The 18328-nt window shown below is 48.5% G+C and overlaps 6 protein-coding genes across 6 annotated transcripts; 3 read left to right on the forward strand and 3 right to left on the reverse strand.

Annotated features, from left to right (window-relative positions):
• Positions 1-542: 542 nt before the first annotated feature.
• On the reverse strand, positions 543-2713 carry BKA67DRAFT_662481 (uncharacterized protein; the record flags this gene model as incomplete). The annotated part of the gene is made up of 3 exons (XM_046108010.1): positions 543-646; positions 698-2324; positions 2465-2713. 3 exons carry the CDS (start codon positions 2711-2713, stop codon positions 543-545), a joined length of 1980 nt encoding a protein of 659 aa, XP_045954227.1.
• A 2372-nt stretch (positions 2714-5085) lies between these two features.
• On the forward strand, positions 5086-7391 carry BKA67DRAFT_539560 (kinase-like domain-containing protein; the record flags this gene model as incomplete). Its single annotated transcript, XM_046100658.1, has 2 exons — positions 5086-5228; positions 5339-7391. The coding sequence occupies 2 exons, from the start codon at positions 5086-5088 to the stop codon at positions 7389-7391; spliced, it is 2196 nt and encodes a 731-aa protein (XP_045954228.1).
• A 2095-nt stretch (positions 7392-9486) lies between these two features.
• Positions 9487-10303, reverse strand: BKA67DRAFT_649431 (Ser-Thr-rich glycosyl-phosphatidyl-inositol-anchored membrane family-domain-containing protein; the record flags this gene model as incomplete). Its single annotated transcript, XM_046106013.1, has 1 exon — positions 9487-10303. One exon carries the CDS (start codon positions 10301-10303, stop codon positions 9761-9763), a length of 543 nt encoding a protein of 180 aa, XP_045954229.1. The 3' UTR covers positions 9487-9760.
• A 777-nt stretch (positions 10304-11080) lies between these two features.
• BKA67DRAFT_539563 (uncharacterized protein) lies at positions 11081-12625 on the reverse strand (the record flags this gene model as incomplete). The annotated part of the gene is made up of 1 exon (XM_046100659.1): positions 11081-12625. One exon carries the CDS (start codon positions 12623-12625, stop codon positions 11081-11083), a length of 1545 nt encoding a protein of 514 aa, XP_045954230.1.
• An 825-nt stretch (positions 12626-13450) lies between these two features.
• BKA67DRAFT_396617 (uncharacterized protein) lies at positions 13451-14928 on the forward strand. The gene is made up of 7 exons (XM_046096654.1): positions 13451-13684; positions 13733-13852; positions 13906-14028; positions 14090-14212; positions 14273-14395; positions 14456-14578; positions 14646-14928. The coding sequence occupies exons 1-7, from the start codon at positions 13607-13609 to the stop codon at positions 14739-14741; spliced, it is 786 nt and encodes a 261-aa protein (XP_045954231.1). The 5' UTR covers positions 13451-13606; the 3' UTR covers positions 14742-14928.
• Positions 14929-17597: 2669 nt separating this feature from the next.
• BKA67DRAFT_662486 (uncharacterized protein) lies at positions 17598-18106 on the forward strand (the record flags this gene model as incomplete). Its single annotated transcript, XM_046108011.1, has 2 exons — positions 17598-17879; positions 17939-18106. The coding sequence occupies 2 exons, from the start codon at positions 17598-17600 to the stop codon at positions 18104-18106; spliced, it is 450 nt and encodes a 149-aa protein (XP_045954232.1).
• Between the last annotated feature and the right edge of the window lie 222 nt (positions 18107-18328).

Below are 18328 nucleotides of genomic sequence, written 5' to 3' on the forward strand. Positions count from 1 at the left end.
GCTGGTAGATAGGGTCCTGGACCCATTGGGCTTTGAGGCCGCGGTACCGAACGCTGTCGCTTGTCTTTTTGATGATTTTGGGAAGAACTGCATGTCTTTCTAGAAGGATTGTTCAACAAATTCTAATATGTTCCCTAATACTCAAGGTGGTTGAAAGGTCTTTTTGAGAAGTACGAGATATAGGTGGGTTTCGACCCGATTCATGTCTATAAACACTGCTCTGCTTAGGCATAACGGAGCCAGGTTCTGGTAAAAACTCGCTTCTATAATAGTTTGATCTGCTGTGGATGACCCAATAACATAACGTTCCGTCTGAACAGTCATTGGTGCCTATGCTACACAACTTGTAATACTCCACTTCTTCATAGTCGTCAGCCACAGAGACAAAGCTCCAGGACCCCCAATTCCAGACCTGGTCAACGGTTTCGGGATAGATTGGCGCCTTTCTGTGTGAGCATGGTACCAAGTTTGACCCAGTAGTACTACAACTACGTAACCGAACACCTTAAATGCCACCATAAAACACCAATATACGGTCACAATCAAAAACCGTCTACGCTAACAACACTCGCCCAAAACGCCTCGTCGACATCTTCCGGCTTGAATCCAGGAGTTCTTCCCAAGCAATGCCCTCTATTGACCAGTTCTATCACGGGTTAGCTTATCCAGAACAGAAGGCGGCTTAGACACTTCTTACCACTGGTAAACTTCTCAACGTCGATTTTCCACACGTTCTTCCGTGGCACTGATGGCTCCGCGAGGTTAGAGAGGCCTTGAAATTCCGCTCCTATTGGAAGATGGGATGGTGGATGTTGCCCATCGGTTCCGAATCCTAGAAGTGAAGGGTCTTGATATTGTGCTGTGGTAGTTGCATTCATATGCGCCATCTCTTCGGCGATGGCGGCTTGTTTGAACGGTCGAGCCCACGGCTCTGCCCCTGTAGGAGTTGGTTGGCTCTGCCAAATCTGTGCCGGAATTGACGAGCCGCTGTTGGTTTCTGGCGTCGAAAGATCAGTGGATGTCGCCACTGTTGAAGCAGTGCCAGCTGTGGAAGGCGTCGATAGTACTCGGGCACTCGCATTCGAAGACGTAGAAGTAGACGGAGCACGTCCTTGTGACTGGGTTTGTGCTTGAGAGGGATTACCTGCTGGAGGTCCTGCGAACGTGCCGTCTTCTAGCTCAACGACCCAGTGATCACAAAGTGGGGGAATGTTCACACCGTTTGACAAGAGATAAAATTCCACTTCGTCAGGGTCCCAGAAAATACCATCGAACCCAGGAATGTCGATTCTACCACCCAACTTAATCAAAGACTCACGTAGCTTGCCCGTACGTTGGTCCACCGGACCATGCGGGAACGGGTTTACTGGTCTTGCTAGTCGTGGTTTTGGACTTACTTGACCCGGTGGCGATCCTTTACTGCTTGTCCGTAATGATGGCATTTGAGAGGGCATCTCCGGGAAATGTGTCCCTGCCCCTCCGAAACTGTGGATTGGGTATTTCCAATGTGACAGATCATCATTGATAGATAGTCCGGCGGACGCAAGAGTGCGCTCCCTAATCTGTTCGTAGGTCTCGAATAATCGCGAAAACCCGAAGACCCGCATCATTTTGTCGGGGGGTGGGTTTGACATTGTAATTAGCATTGCTGCGCACTGTATAGCACTTCGATGTAGCCGCCGGCCGAAACTCAGCTCGTTCCAAGCATAAGTGTTAGGGCTCGAGAGCGGGTTCCAGGGAGAATGTGCTGTGTTCCAAGCACTTTGAGAGAAGACGCTTGGTTGGTTATACGGCATGCTTTGAGGGAAACTCGCGTTGTGCGAATTGGGCTGTGCGAGAACTTCATACACCGAGTTGGATGCGCCAGTAGGTATAGGCATGTTCGGCACGGCATGGTTTAGATGCTGCGGTGGTAAGGTCGGCGCCTCGTGACTGACTATAATGCCACCCCAGAGCTGTTGGGGCTGCTGCTGGCGCTGCTGGAGGGTTGCAGGATTTAGACTGCTTGTTGGCGACTTGCTAGCTATGCTTCGAGGTCCACTCGACCCTGCGGCACTATCTGATGAGTCGGCTTCATCCTCCTTGCCAGTGCGCTCTGCTGATGCTTTAGTAAGCGCGTCGATAGCCATGAGCCGTTGACCAAACTCCGGATCTTCCTCGAGCAAACCCTTTTGCATAGCATGTTGGAGTAGGTCACGATAAGCTAGGCTTATCTGCTGATTGGCCTGTTTGAGGCCGTCAACTTCTTTTTCAAGAGTAGTAATAGCGCTCTCCTTTCTGTTGCGATAGGCCCTCTGGGCGAGTCGAATTTGTGTCCGCCTTCTCTACGAGATAATTAGAATTCTGCTTTCAGGACGGTATTGTTGTACAACACTCGAGCTGAGCTTTGCATCACGAAATGACGTGATGCTATCTTTCAGAAGGGAGGACGACATGGTGTCCGGGTTGATGCAATGCTACTTACGTCCTGTGGTGTTTGATCCGTGGGATCTAATCGTGGCCGACCCCTGGCCCTCTTCCTTTCGTCTTCCGGGTCGCCTTGTGTTGGTTCATCTATAGTTGTGGTCCTTGGTCTCTTTTTGGTGTCGACTCCATTACGATCAGATGGTGGAGTCTTCATTGTGACTTTCCCAGCACGGCCTTGCTGGAACCCATATCCATCCTCGTACTGGGTGGCGTTGAGAATCGCCAGATCGGATTGCATGACACGCATCGAGGCTATTACCCGTGCCACTAGCCAAATAGTCAGGGGCTCTCCTTCAAGTCGCTAAGAAGAACGTCTATAGCTTCTTAGGGGATAAAAAATTCGGGGGACAACTCTGCCTCCGGCAAAACGCACCCGTGGTAACAACTTTAAATTAAGATGTGCCCTCGTTTAGGGGTGCTCTGTGTATCTTGTATGTGGACCCCAACGGAGGAAGTTAGGAATATGCTGGGCCGGGTTATGGTAGTGTCAAGTAGGTAGCTTCCCATGGGGTTATTTCTGGCTTCGCACGAATCGGAAGAACATTGGGATATAGACGGCATCGGCAGTCATACAATGATAAAATAAAAGAAGTCGTAGGGAAATAAGAAGTCAGCAGACGCTGGTGGATTTCTCAGCGACTCACCGCGGTAGGGCAGTGAGAATGACACGGTCGAAGCTTATTAATGACCGTTGGAACTCGCTTGGTGTTGGGGTGCGTGCCGGTGTGTGTGAAAAGTGGGAGTGGGAGTTGCATCGAATAGCGCCCGTGCTAAGGAGAGCGCCGGCGGGGGAGGTCTTTATTAGCGGATAGCGCTTGACCAGGGTGCATGAACTCTGTATTACATGCCCTGGTTCATCCAGCTGGCAACACTACTTCAGATTTCGCGACTGCAGATGCGGACAGGGGAATTGTTCGGTTTGCTCCTATCCGTCACCGTTGAGTCGACCTCGGAGCTACTTGGTCTCTTTCGGATTGTGTTGGGACTATACTGTTGCTTATAGGTGCTCTATCCGAATAGAGACGCTATGGTCTATTTGGAAGAATCCCACTAGCACACTAAGGTTGGGTTGGTTAGCCTAGTCTACATATAGGTACCGAACTTCAAGAACCGAGATCCAGAAGCGCCTGATCCACCACAGGAAAGTCAAAAGCAAGCAGTGGCTGACGTTGTGGCTGTTTAGTTGTACTCGCCTCCTCGTGCACAGAGGAAACATTTCCGGAAACAACGATGATACATATGATACGCTGGGTGAATCTTACGAGTTCAAGCATGATTCAGCCAATGATGAAGTCGATGACTAACGCACTGCAGAGTCCCTCTTGGGTGCGTGCCCCCCGACGCAGATGATAGGTCACATTTTAGTCTCCTGGGATTTATTTTTCTGCAGAGAAAGCCATGGATCTGGGCTGACTGTAGCGATCGTCCAGCATTTGCTGCGAACAAACGATCGAGTCGCGAGATTTCTCGAAGTGTCTCAAGATCATATGAACCCCTTCAGGTCGATGACGTCGAGCCACACACTATTTGTATACAGCAATACTATTAACAAGGACTCAATAAGATGTCGTCAGTATTGTTGATGTCCTCGATTCTTCTATTCAACCACGGGAGACTATAATGAATATATTCATATAGAACTATTGTTTTACACCTAGCGTTATGTTTTGCAAGGACACTTCAAATATAGCATCGCCTAGTATACAACGAGATGAAGGGAGCTTCTCGTTTGGCAATCAGATTCCCATGAGCCCCTGTGATTGATATGAGCGGTTACCAATAGAATACCTTCCACCTAAGCCTTATGGCGAGCATGGTGGCGAAATCTCTCATTGATGTACCGGTGCACGCACTTGGGGACCAGAAAGCCATGATAACGAAATGTTTTGGATATATGTTGATGTGTGTGCCCCGATTCATGGTATGCAACTAGTCTAACTAAAGCTTTTAAAGCATGTCACATTGTTGGATTTGAAAGCCACTGTGCAAGCACCGGGAGCTTAGTTATTGACTTCTCGGAATGGCCCGATGACTCAAATCCACTTCACTGATAATTGGATATATTCAGCAGTAGAAGGTGAATGCACCGCGGCAAGGGTCCTTTGAAACTCAACTTCGAACTACCGCATTGAAAGGCAACTTTCTGGAGCGCTGTGGCGTGTACCAAGATGTACTTGCAAGGGCTCTTCCAAATCCCTGACATTGAGTTTTCAACAAAAAGGTTACAATATATATACATATATATATTTATATATAATAGGAAACCCTTGCAAGACAACAAGGAATTACATGTAACATTATGTGCACACGAGAGTATTGTCTCCAACCCCATGGTCGCCGACCTTGGTGGGTATGTAGCTGTGATCGATCTGCTTTAGATCTCGGAAGCTGCAGGGTCCCCGCAAGTGCAAGTGCGGGCGGCGTACCCGTAATTGAAGTGGGGATTCTGCGGTATTGTCACTATTCCTCTTGAGGTCTGTCTGTCTGACAGCGAGTCAACCTCCTCCCTGTTTCATGAGATTGCGACAAAGAACTTCCCACGGTACAGGCACCAATTGAGGCGCTGGAGATGGCGACACTGCCAAGCCACATCAGTCAGTCATAAGACTGCCCGCCATCATGGCCGATGCAGCGAGCGGATGGCAAACTGTCTTGCCCAGCGCCCATAGCCGGGTCGAGCGACTGGACAGGGCCCAGTTGGCAGTCTATGAACGCCAAGCTTTAGAGTTGTGGGCAAAGGTTGATGGTGACTGGTCTGGATGGTGTGTACTGATGCCCTTCCAACTACTTTGTGCTCCTAGCGGGCAGTTTACATCCATGATGCCATGTCCCCCCCCGTAACTGAGACTAACAGTTGATCGCCGGCTCATAGCGGAAAACACACGTCAGACACCACCGAAGCCAAGAAGATACATCACAAGCTCAAGTCAACAATAGTCCAGACCTTGGGTCGCGGCGGACAAGGCGAAGTGGAAAAACTCATATATACACATAAAAGCCGATCTGTCGTTTTGGCTCGGAAACGAATCAAGGGTGTAGTGGATATACTGAGAGAAGAAGCAAACATCTTGGAACGGTTGTGCCACGATCATATCGTGAGACTGATTGGTACTTACGGCTACCACCATCGGGAGCTTTATCTCCTGTTATGGCCAGCTGCCACACGCGACCTAGCTGGCCTTCTCAACGACCTCGACGATCTTCGACACGATGGCGGCGACCGGACAGATATACTCGAAAGACTAGCAGAGCTGGAGCTATATGATACAAGTGCCATTGACAATCCATACGCGGTCAAGGGGTTTGACAGCCTCCATCCTAGTGGGTGTCCATTGGATTATCTGCGTCGCAGCATGGGTTGTCTTACCGGAGCGTTGAAATATTGTCACGACTCAGGCATCAGACATCTTGATTTGAAGCCAGAAAATATCCTAGTAAGCCCCGGTCAGGTTCACCTGGCGGATTTTGGTATATCTAGGGACGTACAAGCTCAAGAACATACCATGACCTATCTTGAAGTTGGCACCAAGAAATGGTTCGCGCCGGAGCGATTCTCCAACTCAGGGGGCTGGTCAATGAAGTCGGGTGGTGATGTTTATTCACTGGGGTTGGTCTTCTTAAATATTACCACCATACTCTATGGAGCTAAACAAGCCAAAATGATGGATATCCTGAAGCAATTTGACTGGAAGATCAAGCTCGAACAGCTTAATGCTTATCTCGAAGACGTACGAAAGCTGGCACTCGTGACGCAAGAGTTTGCGGACGAAAGTGCACACACATTCGCCCCTAAACATGTTGTCGGACTGATCAGACGCATGACCTCGTTAGACCCAGGGAAACGGCCGGATACTGCGATAGTAACCGAAGAGCTTAGCCGACTTGGAGGTCTTGAGCAGATATACCACAACACGTGCTGTAAAGCTTCGCCCAGGGCCCTGACACAGCTGTTCGACATGAACTATGCCAAAGTCTGTGGCGAACGAGACCACCTGAGGGAGGATAACGAGCGCATTCGGAGTCATTGCGTCATTCTCAAGGCAGCTGAAGAAACCTATCATATGCGCTTGCAAAACCAGCAGGAAAAGCATAGCAGAGACTGGGCGGTCTTGACGAGACATCTCGAAGAAGCGAAGCAGTCCAATAGGGATCTCGAGGCACAACTTCAGCAGAGTCGCCGACACCGACCTGGCACGCAGTCGCATGAGCGCAGCAGCATCAGTGGTGGTCTTACAATGCAGCCTCCGCGCCAACCTCACAGATCGCCGCGGCAGGGCCACAGCAAGCCGGCAGTTTCGACGATAAACGCAGTTTCAGCCCCGAGAAATGTATCGCCTGCTGCAACGCATCGACCACTGCCGGATATGCGCAAGTCGACAGATTCTTTGTCTGGTTACCCATTACGATCTCGAACCTCTGGATCTCGACTTCCGCAACCCATCAACCCATCCACGCCAATCAGGTCCGGGACACCAAGCACTCCTCGTGACACAAATTCGACGGATAGCACAATGGGTAGTATGTCTTCATCGATGTTCAGTCACATCAGCAGACGGACCACAAGCAGCGGCCTTTCACCGAATCCCAGTCCTAGTGCTTCCAAGATACTTCCTGGGCCCGAAGCATGCACAGCTGGACAACATGGAGATAGCGTAGCCGTCGCTTTATCGCAATCCAAGCTTCCGGCGCCACAATTAGCAAGTCAGATTCTCGTGTCTGATGTGGTTCATGATGACGCATCTCGATATAGCGACTCTGTGCAAGATAGCGCCAGCCAAGCGGATACGGAGCAGTCAGACTTAGTTGGGCCCTTCAAGGCCCCCTCGCTCCCGGTAGCCAAGAGCTGGGCTGCTATTGCTGGCAGCAAAAATGGCCCGGCCAACGTGATCGGCGCCGCTGTAGCTGGCCGGAAGAAAAGGACCTGATATCGATACAGTGATAGTATGGCCATATGAAGATAAGATAATACCAACTGGTTAAGATTTTATGAAGTTTGGAGATACCATTTATTTTTATGATAAACGGAAAGCAAAAAGACCTCTCAACTCTACATGTTTATGACCGAACATGATATCCATTACCCACTATAATACGTAATGACTGTGTTTCAATTGTTTATTCGTCTATTCCTTCTCTTGACTCACAAATCGATCTTTTCATTTCTCATGCTCCAGAACGCTGGCTCCAGCACTTACCAAGAAAAATGGGCAAATAATTGCGCTTATGTCAGGGCCAGTCGGTCCTGGGAGGCATAAAAGCCCCTAACGCTGGAAACTCAGCTTCAACAGCATCACGCCATACTCCCTGCTATCCCGTTGCTTTCGGCGTGCTTCTTGATTGTGGGGTGGTACTGGCAATAAAGTCAGCTACTGCAGGGTAGTTTGAGCCGATCTCGTACAAGGTCGATGACAGATATTGCATAAAGTGCGGGACGGAATCGGCTATCAGCTCTTTCATCCCAGAGTCGAATACGAACTTTTCATCTCAGCATTAGAGGCGCGACGAGCCCAGTCTACGAGCCCAACGACTAGGTCTGACCAGTGGGTAGCCCACTCTTCGTTCACCATTTCGGCTGCTTGACGAAACTCGATTGTTGGCTTGCTAGCATCTGAGACATTGGAGAATTTGTATGCTTCCCATAAGGACGTAGTTATGAGGAGTGCAACGGCGCGCGTAGTGTTAGCCTTGTTGAGTTCTGCCCACGCCTGCAACGGATCGACTGTCTCGTGCAAAGGCAAGGTTGGGTTTGAAGCAAGCAAACCCAGATCTCCTTCCGTGTTCGCCTGATTGTCAATCGTCGCTTGAGCCAGGTTGGAGAACAGGCGGTTTCTACGACAATAGATATCATCACCTTGCCGGCTTGGTGGTGGAGATCGTTGAACCACACGTCGATTGTGTAAAGTAAAAGAGCGGTCTTCTTTAGTTGCTCTAGTGGAATCAGCTCGAATCCCGTGGCTACATGCACATGGAGAGCGGCGGCACGAGGAACGAGACACAGAAGATTCAACTTGAGCAGGTTCAAAACTCTTGGAATCGTAATGTTCGGGAGATCAGTACGGAAGACCGGCGTGATGAGTTTATAATTAATAAGCTGCCGTGGAAATGGGTTATGAGAATTCCATATGGATGAGTCATCCATGAGAAGCGTCGTCGAGTCCCGCATAACGTTCCATTGTGAGTACGTACCAATGGATGAATCATCGCCAGCATTGATGGTGTTGAGGCCATTGCGGACCAGCAGATTGCAAATGGCTCTACAGGCTATTAACATGCTCTGCTGATTGACCCAGCCATACGCCAAAGGGCTACTCGTTGCTGGTATGTGAGCATACGGCACTATGACATACTCGTTCCAGATTTCGCTTTCTCCGGCGATGGGTATTGTGTCGTTGTAATCTGCGTCTATGTTTAGTCTTGCCACAAGCGTGATCTCGAACTCCAAGCCCTTTGTTGTTGAGTACATCCATTGCTGATTGAAGAGATTCAAAGACTGTGAAACCCAACTTGATCAAGTATGGACATGGGTAAACCATTAATATTTTGTGCAAGGTACAGTACTTTCAATATGACAGACACGAACATTACTATTGTTAAAAGCACAACGCCACAACGTAGTTTATTGTGGTGTGGCTGATCATGTTCGCACAAGCTCTTCATTCGCCACGAACAAAGTATCGTCAATGCAATCGGAGGAGCCGGCGGAATTGAGAAATTAATTGATGTGCTTAGCGGTATTTCGTGTGTTCTTGTAACATTGTGAGCAACGATAGTTCATGGCGGAATAACGAAATTCAGGTACGATGTGCTTCGACACCCATACACACTCCACATTCAACGACAGCAACTGATTTCATACATATCACCACTGCACTTTATAACGAATTGGTGCTGATCCAATTCCCGGGGCTTTAGCTTTAATCGAGTCTATGTCCGGAATCTTCTGATTGAAAAGTACCGAGATGCGCAAATGCGCGATACCCATCACAAGCATGAATTTCCCTCGAGCTCTAGACCATACGAGTACTACTGAATTCCCTCGGCGCTACCTGACTTTTGTTATTGTACAGACTAGATCTTCAACAGGTTCTGCGCGCTTCCCCGAGGTATTAAGCTATATACTCGTTCATCTCAGCAATGTCCACGGCACAAATAAGAATTGTTCGTCTTTGCCTCGACGTACAAACCTCGTACGTACTAATATGCACTGGGTGTCTTAAATTCTTATTTTATTTTCCTTTCTCCTTTTCATTTTCGTCTCTTTTCTCTCGTCAACATAAGTTTCTTATTGACATTATCAGACCGGATTGTTATACTGGGGTGGAGCCCAACGTTTGCGAACCTTGCATCTATCGGGCAACTTGCTTGTTGGTAAGGTGGTTGGCTGAAATAAGGACTGACTGATGGTTTGTGTGGTTGTTTCTGGCACGGCTTCGGAGGTGATTGATGACGAGGCTCGAGATGAAGCCTGTCGAATATAAAATGGAAACGAGTATTGAAAAATGGACGGGTTTGACTCGAGAAGGATACGGATGCCGTAGGTGTCTAAGGAATCTGCACTCGATGGAACTGCCCAATCAAAGTAACCTTTCGAATTATCGACTCCTTGGGCAATATTGCCAAGTATCTGAAGTGTTGCCGGGCTTCCACCACCAAGAAGCTCTAGCGTAATGGTACCCTTAAAGTCGGTCGGGTCCCATACAATCTGGAAGTTCTCTCCAGCTGTAACATCCTGCCAATTAGACGGCTTAATCATAGGATCAAATCCAGGAGTCTGGGCATGGACTGAGCAGACTGATATAAATGTAATGGCCCATATTTTCAAAAGATGCAGAACCATGTCTTCTTGGATGTGAAGATTCTTGTAGTGTGTTGTGAGTTGCAATGTATATGGACTCGAAGAATACAAGCTTGAGTCTGTATGTCCTCGGTACAGCTGGATGATTAAATTTGTACATCTAATGTGCTATATCGAAATGGAGTGGGTGAGAGCTCTACAAGTCCATGTGGGATTAGCAGCAAAGCGCTAAAAGCATGCATCAAGGCCGACAAATTCCTTTCTCGCCATTCCATTGACAAGCATTCCATTGACTTCGCCCGCTTCACCGTTTTGTCAGCAAGTAGAACAAAGCCCTGAAATGATTACTGGGACGATGTGCAAACGTTTGAGATTCACCAATGTGATGAACCAAGTCGAGCTAGTATGGAGTAGATATGATTGCTACAATGCTCATGAAAGTCAACAATAATGCCCTGAAGCTTCATGACATAATCACCTCATCAAGTCGTCCTATAAGAGTTACAAACCCACTACTCAGTTTCTTTCGTGGTTGCATACGAAACTGAAATAGTTTATCGACGGAATTTCTTGAAACGATCACCTTGGCACAGTTCATATTGACTTAAGCGCGAAGATTGGGAGTGTTAAACCTCAGATCGATATTTGTTTAGCAAGTGAGAATCCAGAAGTGAGATAACTGGTTACTAGAACAAATGCCAACGAGCATTGCACCCCATCGGTTGTGACGCTGTAGATGTGCCTTGCTGCAGGAAGAGACACAAACGAACTATCTGTATAGTGTAGCACAGCTGGCGTGAGTTGAAATAACCCCAGAATTCAGTCATCAGCAAGAATGCCATGTCTTTCCCCAAACGCCCGCCGCCAAAAAGGTTGTAGGCCTGCACCTGCGATAAATGCGAAACCATTGAGCTCGGCCTGCTTCTTGACACTCTCAATTGCAGATGCCTCTGGATCCGGAAATGACAAATCCCTTCCAAGAAGTTGTCGATATGACAAATGCTCAAGATCTGATAGAAGCCAATCTCGACCAGCGGAGAAGTCCTTTATTAAGGAGAGTGGCACGGAATTATCTGTCCAGATGGTTCTATTGTCAAATAGCCATAGGCTTTTCAACGATGACGGTAGTATCTGGACCAGCTTCGGTACGTCCTTCTCTACCCACGGTTCATAACCCTCAGAAGGGCTGCAGGAGTTGGTTCCCCTGCGCTCACCAGACTGCAGAGAAGGTCCAGCAAATATGCCAATCTCAAGCTCTACACTCTCAAGGCATTCGAATTCTTTCATGGATGTGACACCATTTATGATACGACCAAAGAGTTGGTCAACAGTAACGGCAAGTTCTGTGAGCTGATGACCGCAATGTTCACCAATGCTGGCAACGAAAGCCCCGGCGTTCCAGTCATGTTCGCATCCATGCCATTTGGTATGATGGCTGTACTTGAAGGATCGCAATTTAGGAGTATGAACAAGCAAGTTCCCAATTCCTTCGCCGTCCATGCAGCAGCTCACTAATTCGACCGAACGGAGTGACGAATTCAAGTCGGTATAGGGCCAATGGAATGAAATTCCAGTGTAACCATCATCCACAGCGACTAGACTTGTGGCGTATAGCTCTTCTAAGCCACTTGTCCCCAGGAAAGGTAGTAACGTGGCAAGTCCATTGCGGGTTTCATAATCGACAGGTTCAAGGAACCGAAGCGTTTTGAGCTGCGACCATGGTGCATGTCTTGTAGATGTGTAGCTGAGCCTCATCATCTTCTCAAGTAACTGCCATCGCCCCGAACGTGTTTCATCCCAATCAGGGACCACAATCGACCCCCATTCCATCGGAAGGGTTAATCTCTTGACGTTTTTCAATTGTGCTAGAAGAAATGCCCATGACCAGCTGACTAGAGGTTTGCTCTCATCGTTTTCTTCAGAGTCCATGGTGACCATGCTTTGCCAATTGCGTACAGCGACTTTATTTTCCAGTAAGCAAGACGATCCAGCAACAAGGCTCCTGAAACGTTCCATCGACTTGGTATCAGCATGCAGGGCATGGAATTCTTCCAGAGATTGCTCGAGATCGAACTGCAATCCATTCAGACCGCTACCCCGCAAGTCGGCACATTCGATGTAGTCAGCAATGATGGGGGCCTTGGCGATTTGGTAGAGGCACTTGAATGCTGCCGCAGTGTCCTGGCCACTGTTCAGGCTTATCTTACGCCATTCTTTCTTGTACGCTGTATGCATAGGAATCTGTGACTTACCACAGGCATATACACCCTGGCACGTGATCATGAGATTCTCGAAGTCAAGTGGCATCGAAAATTCGATGATACGGCCGAGCAACTCGGGTGGAAGCTGAAGAAGATTGGGCATCGCTACAACAACCACACCTGGTAACAATAGGAAAAGAAAGAGGAGAAAAAGAAGGAGAAAAAAAGCAAGTAAAAAAGAAACAAAGATGGGATTGGCGATTGATGGTATTGTCAAACAAGGCTTTGCACGGCTTCAAGCTCAGTTGACAAGCTCAGATTTGTTTGTCGATGCTGCCTATCGGCGTCATCATGTGCTGGAAGTGATTCGTACCCAAAGCCGCCACGATAGGGTATTGTGTAAGGCGGACGTCTCACGGTGGATTGGATCGTCACGCATAGGTAGGAGCACAGAAGGATTCAAAGAGTTGAGTAACAACATGTGAATCCTTGACTTGTTGATAATGGAAAAGGTTGAGTTGCTGTAGTAAGGCCCGAGTACTTTGTAGTCGGCCGCATCGGGCCATTCCCGGCTAATCAGAATCGCTAAAACCCGCAGCAGCAGCCAGCCTTGCCTTACCTAGGCGGTTGCCAGAACTGTTCCTTCACCATAACACTATCGCCGACTCAGCAGTAATGATGCAGATCTTCAAGCTGCTTACTGACAAAACTTTTCGCATAGACTATGTGCACGGAATCGTTGGTGATAACCAGAAGCTCAGATCAGGTTCGTTCTGGCATTGTGGCTATTTGGACGAAGTTCGTAGGTTGCACGCTCCAAAACCCGCTTGAGGGATTGCTTACTGCACTCTTGCTTCGCCATCCTTGAGAATTTGCGCATTAACCGAATCAATTTGGATTAATTGCGCATAGTGACTCGTATAATGTGCACACTGGATTGAATGCCTGTATAAAAGTCACGATCCAGCTGTGTTGATGATGCGTTTTCTCAAGCATCTTGCGCAATCATCTCCAGCTCTGCGAAGCCTAGGAACATTAGCCACCGTTCTGTAGCCAGCAAGCAAAGCCACCGAACCAGCAGAAGTTCGGAAACCAATCGACGTTTAGACGACATCCTTTTCGGTCTCAAGTGTCCTATTTCAAAATGCACGCCGCCGGTCTGTCCGCTCTGTTCTTCGCTGCTGTAGCTCTCGCCAGCCCAGCCCCACTGAGCGCGCATTATGTAAGTCAAAGATATAAATCACCAGATAGGTTACTCACAAAGTGATAGTGCAACACCTTCGGATGCCAGTTCAATGAAGATTCTCAGGCACAGGCGCGATGCGTCGCATTCTGTGAAGCTCTCCCCGGCTCAACCAAGAGAAGTCCCGAGCCGCTCTCAAAGGACTTCGTAATAACCCTGCTGCCATTTCAGTGGTTGAGATTTACTGATGATGGTTACAGTGCGAGCGCCCTGGCATTTGTTACTTCCCAGAGGACCCGGCCGCTCAAGCTCAGTGCATTGCCCAATGTGAGGCCATTCCCGGTTGGCTGAAGCGCAGCCCCGAGCCACTGAGCGAGAGTTTCGTAAGTCTCCTCGTGTTATTACAAAAGCTTATGTGGTAGTCTAGACTGACTGAGCATCTAGTGCAACTCTCCTGGAGTCTGCTACTTCCCAGGAGATGCCGCTGCTCAAGCTCAGTGTATTGCTCAATGTGAGGCCATTCCCGGTTGGCTGAAGCGCAGCCCCGAGCCCCTGAGCGAGAGTTTTGTAAGTCTACTTGTGTTGTTACAAAATTTATGTCGTAGTCTAGACTGATTGAACGTCCAGTGCAACTCTCCTGGAGTCTGTTACTTCCCAGGAGATGCCGCTGCTCAAGCTCAGTGTATTGCTCAATGTGAGGCCATTCCCGGTTGGCTAAAGCGCAGCCCCGAGCCACTGAGCGAGAGTTTTGTAAGTCTCCTCGTGTTATTCAAAAGCTTGTGTGGTGGTCTAGACTGACTGAGCGTCCAGTGCAACTCTCCTGGAGTCTGCTACTTCCCAGGGGATGCCGCTGCTCAAGCACAATGTATTCAACAGTGCATTGCAATTCCGGGCTGGTTAAAGCGCAGCCCAACACCCCTTAGCGAGGAATTTGTAGGTTTTACCTCACACCTTACACTCTAAGATCGTAGTTAGACTGCAAGAATAACACAACATGCAGTGCACCACTATTGGTTGCCAGTTTCCAGGTAACCCTGCGGCTGAGGCCGAGTGCGTTGCTCAGTGCGAGGCTATTCCAGGATGGACCAAGGCATAAATGCTTATAGGCTCATATCGTGCCAGAACATGATTGTTGGATTAGAGGGCATGAGAGTCACATTTCAGCTATGGGTCGGCGTCATGTTACTTGGAAACTTTGGCTTGGCTGTGGTTGGGTGGGTTGCTTTCCGGAGTTATGCTTGGATGGAGAATGGCGCAGATAGAGGTTTCCTAGCAGATTGTTAGTGTTGAGTAGACTTACTATGAACAGATGAGTTTCTCTGTATTGATCATTGTTGTATCTTCTGCAGGGTCTATCAGTAGGATCAAGTAACATTGCTTGGAGTTCGTTGCTGACACTCTTCTAGACTAACACTACGTTGAAATGGGGAGGTGTCATCACGGCTACATGATTCTCAGGGCGAACGGTCGTTATTGTAACAAGACGAATTCGGTTGTCCGGAGTATCTTTGATCTTAATGGGTCAATTGATGTGGTAATCCGTCGTGACCGTTGCCGCAAACGTGCCATTTCGGGGGTTTGTAAGCACCTGTCATCAACTAAAATTTTACGATGTAACGCTGTACTCAGTCTTTTGTGTGCGGTGCTTTCAAGAGGACAATAAGAACTGACCCAGAGTTTTTGGGATGGCGACAAGAAGAATCTGACATCTGCGGAAGTGGTACAGTTGTGTGTGAAACCTGTCATAGTAACATCAAATTTTGAATCCATTACGTATACTTTGTCGTACAGGTTTCTCTCAGGGCCAGGTATACAAAATTTTAAGTTTTGCATGGTGTCGGCCTCGTCACCAACAACGTCGCAGTAGAGCTGTGGAGAGAGTGAGTCAGTTCACATGTAAGCTCATGGGGCTGTACGTAGTATCATGCGATGCCGGTCGATAATGATCAATAGGATCTGCTGTGCAGACCATCCCGCAAGCAATGATTAACCGAATGCTTGATTGATCTGTAAGTGAATCTAGAGCCACATTTAGAACAGGTCCAAAGATGCTTCATGCGCATTCCAGATCACCTGCAGTTATAAATCGGCTGGATGGCTCATGGACGATCACAAGTCCATGTGACACTTCCCGGCATCTGACCGCGGGGATTCGGCATTGGTCCGCAAGGAAGGCTTGTCCTGGTGAATGAGTCGCAAACATTTGAAGTGAAGTGAGTGTTAAGCGGGTACCTGAAAACTACCAGCGGAATGTGGGCGGCCGCCGGCTGATCCAGAAGGGACTACTGCGTGTGATGCTGGCGGATGGCCTGATGGTAGAGATAATCTTGGGCGCATCTAAACATCCATTGTGGTCGGCTTTGTAAGTATGCCCGATAGTACGGGGTCCGTACTCGCATACCTCAATCCAAATACTAGATGGGAAGACTCCGATCCAAGCCGGATATTGCACTAGACTAGGTTCTGGATACGACACACAGCGCCTGTTGGATGGGTGTTCAGGCCCTCACGCTGCAAAGAGACAACTGAAAAGGACGACCGTTAACTTCCCACCTATTCAAGCTCGGGCGCTAGGACGCGAGTCCTACTAGACGTTTAATGTATGATGAAAATGGGGAAGCTCACGAAGCGGTACGAGCAAAGACTGAAGTGGAAAAATTCATCGATTGCCTTGCCTAGTAGGTTAGGTTAGATCAATGTAGTCTACGGAGCCTTAGATATGATGGCGGGCCAGCTCCTTGAACTTACATAGGGCCGGATAGGGAGGATCAACTTGCGGGTCACTGAAGTTTTTAGTGAAACAACTGGCCTAGAACTTTTCCCGAAGTTTTGTTTGTGGGGAAAGCCTTCCCTTCCACGTAATGCGCCAGTCCTTACGCTTTAATCCACTAACAAGCGTACAAGCCCAATCAGCTAGGGGCACTGGGTGATTGGTTAGCTAGGGCTCCAATGCTATAGAAGAAGCAAACATAATGCTGGCAGGCTATATAATTAGCCACCGAAAATTACCGCCGTCTCAGCGAATGGAGGAACCGATGTGATGTGTCGGACCCAATGCACAGGCAAACAGGGAATTTCATGACATGGTCACAGCATGGAAGCGATAAATATTACATACAGTATGTAAATAACTGTTCAAGGATAGTAGTCCTCTTAGTCTGGTGGGTACGAGTCCTTTGCGAACCTTGCATTGATCTTCCCGGCAAAGCCCGGTGGGAATTTCACAGACGTCACTGGTAGCAATGTTATTACTCAAATCTAAGTTGTTACTATTTGTGCTCACCATTGCGCACTGCTTAGTATCAGAACCTGGGCGGCGAAATATACTTAGTGTTTTCATTTCTTGGCGATGACGAAGCCTGTCGCCCTGCCGTTGTCCATGTGGACTTGAGCGCAAGCTTTCAGGCCCGTTGAGTTGAGGTTTGGTTTGACATGTTGCAGTAGAACCCACAACATCTAACCTAGCCCCCTTGGTCATGAACGGGCGGTCACGGTTGGATGTTCCTCGCTACCAATATTCCAGGACACACCTGCGCTGGAGCCATTTGGGGTTTGGTGCAAACCTGGGAGGAGATGAGGTTATGAACCGTTGGTTGGATGGCGCACGGAACCGAAGCACAGCCTAATGTGATGCCGCTTCCCGTTCGTCTTGGTCAGCCCCCAGCTCCGCAATTAATCTAGAAAGACATGGACTAGTACGCAATCTGACTTTTGGGAACGTATGCTAGCACAACTCCCAGATGGTAACATTCAGTTGGGTGACGCTACCCACCCCTGACCCATATTGTATGGACTTGTCGTACAGAAGGAGTATATATGATTGTGACACCGCCGATCCTTTGCACTTTCCATTGGGACTGCATCAGCTAACGTAGACTCCACTACTCGACATCGACAACGAAGAGTATTTACCAGACTTTCCTTAAAAGAATTTCCCTTCCAACACATCAAGATGCTCCGCAATCTTGCCCTTGTTGCCTTTGCTGGTGTTGCTTCTGCCACCAGCTTTAATGGTAACGGCCAGCTCCGTGCACTCGCCTCTGCTGGTAACGGTACCGATCTTGGCTGTATCACAGACTCAGGTGCCTGGACCGTTGATGCGTCTCTTTGCGGTACCTTTACCGGTACTCGATCAACCACGGTTTACACCACCTTGACCTCACTTGATGGACCTTGCACCCTCAACAACTCCGCCTTCGCCTGCGGTGCTGATGTCACTGCTTTGAGGTTCTGGGTACGATATTCATATACAGTTGAATGGCAGATATTCGATGTTATGCTTACAGATCCTAGGCCTGGTCCGACTTACTTGATGACTACGATATCCTCGCATATGGCGAGCAAATCACCTACTCCAGCACTGCCAACATCTCAGAGGCTGCCAACTCATCCATCCCAATTCGCACCTACAGAACTACTGACCACAAACCCTGGATCTGGTTGGGTTGGGTTGCCTTATAGTTTATTGCAGATGGTATCAACATACTCGAATGGCAGCTTCCCGTGCCATGACCTTTTGGACTACTCTAAAACACATACACACATACATCCATATGTATCTCGTCTAAGAAGTAGTTCAGAGCAACAAGGGGTACAAGTTCGAGTATTATGGGGTTCATCTACCTTTCTTGTCGGCTGACTGAGCTGGCCTCTCTTCAAATATCATCTTCAGCGTGGAAGAGA

The sequence above is a fragment of the Truncatella angustata genome (genome assembly GCF_020726525.1).
Source record: "Truncatella angustata strain MPI-SDFR-AT-0073 chromosome Unknown BKA67scaffold_8, whole genome shotgun sequence".
In the NCBI taxonomy this organism is placed as follows: domain Eukaryota; kingdom Fungi; phylum Ascomycota; class Sordariomycetes; order Amphisphaeriales; family Sporocadaceae; genus Truncatella; species Truncatella angustata.